This window comes from Buceros rhinoceros, unplaced genomic scaffold, assembly GCF_000710305.1.
Source record: "Buceros rhinoceros silvestris isolate BGI_N320 unplaced genomic scaffold, ASM71030v1 scaffold20476, whole genome shotgun sequence".
In the NCBI taxonomy this organism is placed as follows: Eukaryota; Metazoa; Chordata; class Aves; order Bucerotiformes; family Bucerotidae; genus Buceros; species Buceros rhinoceros.
In genome coordinates, this window is record NW_010417320.1 from 14,108 (window position 1) to 20,720 (window position 6,613).

Sequence of the window (6,613 nt, forward strand, 5' to 3'; positions counted from 1 at the left end):
AAACACACAGAACCATTGGGGTTGGAGAAGCCCTTTGAGCCCCTCCAGTGCCCGTGTCCCCCAGCAGCGCCAGGTCCCACCTGCCCCCTGTCCCCCAGCAGCACCTCCACACGGCTGGGAAACCCCTCCAGGGACGGGGACTGCACCACTGCCCTGGGCAGCCTGGGCCAGGCCGGGACAACCCCAACGGGACAGAAATGGCTCCTCAGGGACAACCTCAACCCACGGCTGGGAAACCCCTCCAGGGACGGGGACTGCACCACTGCCCTGGGCAGCCTGGGCCAGGGCGGGACAACCCCAACGGGACAGAAATGGCTCCTCAGGGACAACCTCAACCTCCCCGGGGGCAGCTTGAGGCCGGTTCCTCTCATAGTGCTGCTTTTTCCTGGGGAGGAGACTGACACCCCTCGCCCACTCCAACCTTCTGCAGGTTGTTGACGAGAGAGAATAAAACAACAAGACGACCCTCTATCTCGCTGCTTCATTTTGAACCTTTCGTACTCTGAACTGTCACTTCAGACACCCAATCGCACCCGCTCAGACCCAAACGGGTCTGCCTGGCTGGGGGGGTGGAACCAAACCCCGCGGACAGGACTGATGGTGCAGGGGCGGGAGGGAAGCAGACAGAAGTAGCCCCAAGGTTCATTAGTGCAACAAGAGCAAACGCTGGCAGGACTTTACATGTTGGGAATTAATTATGTTTCAGGGGATTGTTTCCTTTTGACGAAGGCCACGGACTGCAACGGGAAGGTTTTACTTGTCTCAGGGGCCTTTGTTAGTCTATTTTCTTTCTTGCACCAATCAACAACGATTTGTTTTACATATATCCTAAACCGAGCTGGCACGGTGACTTTAAAAGCCCCTGCTGGGAACTAGAACATGCCGGGCACAACCACCACGTCACAACCAGCCCCTGGTTCTGAAGTCTGCAGGGCAGAGCCTCTCCAAAACAAACGGCCGGCTCTGCTGAGCTAGAAGCAGAACAGCAGCGCCGGGCGCGTTTTGCTTCAGCTGCAGGTCAGCAGAGACAAGTGACAACCATGGGGTGGTCTTCATCCTCACTCCAGCGCTGGAGAGGACCTGAAGCGACAGGGCCAGCTCCAAATCCAGCCTTACTGGTACTCAGAACCACACTGCTTTCGGATGTCCTGATTTTGGTTGTTTGCCCTCAGCGAAACAAATTCAGGGCAATATTCTTCCCGACGTGAGAGTCAAACACATTCACTACAGTCAAAATTAGCTCCATTTACGGAGCGCTGATGTGTGACCTGGCAGGACAAGGACCAGGCAGCATTTTAGGTTTAAATCGTGTTTCGACACAGCAGCTGCCTTTTTCGACTCTCATTTGCCATCTTCACTGCGTTCAGACCTCGATCCGTGAATTCTCACTCACGGGAGCAGCCTTTGATCTAATTCTCTCCACATAAAAGCGAACTCCGGTGAACCACACGGAAATGAAGACCTGTCCCGCGATGAACCTGAACAGCTCCCAGCACACGCTGCTATTTTTGCTTTTAAATGTCTCTGTTCCAGATCAGTCAGATAATATTTGCAGCAAAGTCTTACGGAGTCCAACAGCAAAGGGGGCAAGAGGAAGAAGGAAAACGGGAAGCACAGGGAAAGGCAGCAGCAGAGCTACAGGAGACAAGGAGATGAAGAGACACCAGCAATGGGAGCGGTGGGGGGGGGACAGGGCCCTGGGTAACCTCTCCTCGGTCACTATCTGCGACACCGTTAGTCACTTGTCTCGGTTTAAACTGCTTCTGCACAGGTTACACACGTGCGGGGCCGAGCCCTCAGCCAGCCAGCGTGGAGGGCGAAGCCGAGGACGGCCAGCGGCTAACCAGCGGCTCTTCCCACCGCCTGCGACTGGAGGTCAAGGAGAAGCTCTGGGCCACCTGCGGATGATCATACACGACCTTTATTGGAGACAGGTGGAGTCATTTATTATACAGAAGCAACATCGCACCATTCTCTTCCAACTTAATTCCTTTTCGTCTCCTTATAAATCTGTAGCAAAAGTGCACTTTGAGCAGTTTTTAATCTATAGTATATATCTTTCAATATTATCTCTCAGTCAGGTATCTTATCTGTAAAAATGTCTCACCAGATATACAAAATACATGTCTAGTGTACTATGCTCATTTGTGTATCTCCTGTTTAATTATCTTTAACTCAGTGGTCTCTTCTTTTCTTTTTCGTTTTTTCCCCCCGTTTTTTGCAAGACTCGGCAATGACGAGTCTTCTGGTAGCGCCACGAGCAGGGGACTCACAGCTTGGTTGGGAACGAGGGGAGAAGACTCAGCCAGGAACAATTTCCACACAATAGGAACAAGATGACAAGAACATTTGCTGTTACTGAATGTGTCTCTTAAAATGACAGTACTCTGGATAATAAAAAATAATTAAAAAAGCCAATGTCCATCTTATATCTTCTGGAAGAGGAGATGTGCCGGGAGAATGGAACCCGTACCCAGTCGGAACACAATGGTCAGGATTAATCTGCGTTTTGAAGACAGGAGTTAATCGCTAAACATTAACGTTTCTGGTCATGACAAGAAGAGACAGATACATAGAGCCACCACGAGAAACTGCGTGGGAAACGCTGCTTTCCTGAGGACAGTGTTTTGGTAAAATATTTTATATCCTGCACAAGCCACAGAATTGCATAAGTTAAATGTCCTCAAGAACAACAATCACCGGCCTAAACCGTGATCGGCTGCGCTGGGAACAACCCCAGAAGACAGCTCATGTCAGCTGCGTGAAGCCAGGAAAATACTCACTTCCACTGGGAGCTCAGAGCCAGCTTTGGCACGGCAACAGGACACCCCAAAAAGAGAATTACAGAAGATTTTTCTGAGATTTCTTACAAGCTTCCTCAGACTTGTCTTTCTAGTTATCCTTGAGGTTATAATATATACACACGTAAGGGATAATTACTTAATTTCAGTCTTCAAAAGACTAACAATTTCCCCTGTTAAGCAAGGCCTAGAGAGGTAAAACAATCAAAGCATCTGGAGGGGGAGTGTTACGATTCCCAGATCGCTACGACGGATGAGGAACACTCAGCAAGGCAATGGCTGGGTGGGTTGGTTTTCCTTCTCACTACCCTGAAGACTAAGACCAACTGGGTTAGTTAAAGAAGACTTCCCTTGGTTAACCCTTCATAATTAGTGCTGTGTCTGTGTGTTAGCATAGCTCCTAAGCCCTAGTGGCATCGGTTTACTGCACACTGAGATGGCCGACAGATCCCAGTTCAGAATGAGGGCACTTTTGGTTTACGCGAGAGCTCCACGAAATGCTCTAACTTCAAACTTCCTACAGCAACTGGTTGCTGGACGTATTCTTCAAAAGGGAACTCAGCTCTGCTCCCCGTCTGCCTGCAGCAAAGTGGCTCCGAGACAAAACTGCTCCAAAAGAAAAACGCACCATAGACTAGGCTGAACGTGGATAAAGTCCTACACCTTCTGGAGAAGAAACAGAACGGTAAAAATAAACATGTAAAAAGAAGCAGTGTGGTTAGTGTTGTCTAAAACCAAGGTAATGCATAACGGGGACATCTACGATGCTGCAGAGAGAGGTTTTTGTCTGGTTTTCTTTTATAAAAATTACAGACTTGACATTTCCAATACGTCTTCGCTTTGTACTGCTTCTCAAGTCTGAGTCACCAAAAATATCCAGCAACCAGCTGCTGTTCATATCCTAAAATATGCCTTCAGCTGACACTGAATATTGAAATCGTTCTGCTAAAATACAGAAAAACGATGATGGTAGAACCAAGGTATAGCCTCAGGCCAACATTAAATGGTAAAAATTCTACAATGCTACTTTTAAATCTCTTCTTCAGTTCATGAACAAATAAGCAGCCAGGTTTCAAGTAGAGGTAACAGATTTTGGAAGGTAGCACGTAAAAAAAAAAGCCCAGAAAGGAAACTGGAACAATAGCTCTCCTCGTTACGGCAGTTAGCACTAATCCTCCACGGATCGGCAGGGAGAAGCCTCATTCGCCCCGCTGGCTCTGTCCTGGTCCTACAGCAACGACGAGGAACTGCTTCTGCTGTCGCAAATACGTTCCACTGGACATATCTTGATCCCTTTTTTCTTGTGTTTGTGTACACATATCTTTTGTCTTAGTCTCTTGACTGGTAGAAGAGGATATATCCAGATTCTGAATTTTTGGAAATGTCTGATGTTAACCCATAGAACTCTTCGATGGCCTGGGCATCAATTTTCTGAAAATTAAGGAGAGTTATAATTAGCTGCAGTCGAAACACCACCCTCAGACTCCCCTTCCCAGACAAAGCATTATTGTCACTTCTCTGAGGTGGCGCTCGGTATTTCGGTACTATTGAATCCAAGCAAATACAACAAAACATTTTTTCCACTTAATAACTTATTTACTATGGAACAAAAAGGACAATGAGATGAAATACTAAACCCCTCGGACATGATGCACTCTTAAGCTGGACTGTAAAAAAAGGGACCCAAGAAAATGTACCCTGAAAGCGTACAGGACAGTTCTAGATGTGCTTTCTCGGTCAGAGTGGCGTTCCCTCTCCCGATGGCAGGTTCGTGATGTAAAGGAAAACAAGCAGTGCCTGATCCGCAGAGGAGATTTTCATACAGCTGCCAGTACATAAGGACCATCTCGAGCAGATTTAACACTCAGCTAGAACAACTCCAAAGTTTAAACTTCTTGTGACCCTCCTATGTAGAGGAGTTCTGCTGGTAATTAGATCTGTGGATCTCATCTAATTATGATCTTCTGGTCATAGAAGAGCCTGCCTTCCTCAGGATCTGCTGGTACAAAGCCCACCCGAATACTACCACAAAGTTGCCATATTAATAGAATTCAACAGTCTGCTCACATCTGAAGTTAGAACCATGTGCAGAAAAGCACTTTTTCATTTTACACTCCAGTCAGCCAGGTCTGTAGGGCATTTTAAAGGGCTTTTAAAGATACAAGATCTCCAGTCTTGGTGCTGCTCCTGAGAACACCTGGCTTCACACTGCTGAACTGGAGTCCTTGGAGAGCAAGCATAGAGACCAGCACACTGAAATAAAATACTCCCAGCAACCCAGGTTCATTCAGCACTCCACTGTGTTTCAGTATTTTGAAACACCTTTAGGACTCTGGATCCACAGAGATCAGAGGCTGAAGCAGCCTGGATTTGTTGTGGAGGATCAGAGGGAGACTAGTCCAAAGCTTCCCTTTATTCCTGAACGAACAAAGCTGAGGAAGCAAAGACATGTTGAGAATACAAGAGGCTCTGGGTTGAACACCAGCTTTGATCGTGAGAGGGAGCAGCAGAGACACTCACATCCTAAAAGAACGGGGCCACGCTACAACTCCATCAGGGAGCCTCCTCAGCTACCGACTCTATCTGGCAGGGAGCTCACTGAACAGGCTGCAGCACCACCAGCAAACCCAGCAGCACTGGTGGCTCTAAAGGGCACGGCCATCCTTTTCCAAGCACAAGAAACCCAGACATAGTCAGTAAGTTTCCAGAAGATGCATCAAATGCAGAAATTCTCCCTTGAATAGTTTTTGCTTAAAAAAAGGAAATAGAGGGGAAAAAACCAAACCAGGCAGATGTTTTGTCTTTCTCTCTTCTCCACTCAAGTACTTCGGAGAAGCTGCAATACCGTGCTGAGAGCTTTTGCATTTTCTCACCACGTATAAACATAACGGCTACTACAAACTGCTAGATACATGTTTTAACAGAAAAAAGCAGAAGAACATTCTTCAGGCTTTGCAATATATTTAGCAGACAACTCAAACAAGGTTTATTTTCAGTGCCAACCAACTTGCCATGCAATCAAGCCTATTTCCACTACCCTCTTTGAATGCCACTCAAACACTTGCTGCAGATTAATTCATCCTACAGATATTTTTAGTTTTATCACAGCAAAACTGACTTTCTTTAATTTCACCAGCCACAGAAAACACGTCGGAACTGGAAGAGGATTCTATAGACTCTATCCTGCCCATCCCTAGCTGATATATTATGGACAGCAAAGTTTTATCCAGTTGCAGCTTTAGAGAAACAACCAGTTGATGGTTTCACAATCACTTTTAGGACTCTGCATCCTGGCATCGGGATGATTTCTCCTGTTAACTGAGCTGAAATATCCTTTGCTCATTTCCAGACAACTTAGTCTGGTTCCCCAGAGCAGATCCTTTTCTTCCACACCATCCAGAGTGCTCAGCCAAACGCTGCCAATCTCTGAACACAGACTTAGGCAAAGACATCCAACCATGGTCCCCCTTTTCCTCAGTGTGCAGAACTCCCTAGACGGACACTTCTCCCTCTCTGTTTCCAAAAACACTGTCACCGTGATGTAACGCTCAGCTGCTCTCACGATAACACGTCGAATTAGCCAGGGATCGTTTACTCAGGTTTCTCAGTTAATTCTGCTTGGCACAGGACCCCACTTGAACGGATCTGCCTCCTGGGTTTGATGCAGTCACTCTTCACATATGCTGTAGTATGTTTGATTATCATCTCTCTTCAATTTAATTGAAAGTCGGCCTTCCAACCAAATCCAAATAGATAAATAAATGACTTCACCACTTCTGACATTTAGCCGGTAATAAGGATAAACTACTTCC

At 46.8% G+C, this 6,613-nt stretch overlaps 1 protein-coding gene across 1 annotated transcript in view; it reads right to left on the bottom strand.

Annotated features, from left to right (window-relative positions):
• Window positions 1–3,483: 3,483 nt before the first annotated feature.
• LOC104495228 (ubiquitin carboxyl-terminal hydrolase 12-like) overlaps window positions 3,484–6,613 on the bottom strand; it is a 10,229-nt gene continuing 7,099 nt past the window's right edge. The window contains exon 7 of the mRNA XM_010138169.1: window positions 3,484–4,232. Within this exon, the coding sequence (XP_010136471.1) occupies window positions 4,131–4,232 (102 nt within the window). The 3' untranslated portion in view covers window positions 3,484–4,130. The remainder of the gene's footprint in view (window positions 4,233–6,613) is intronic.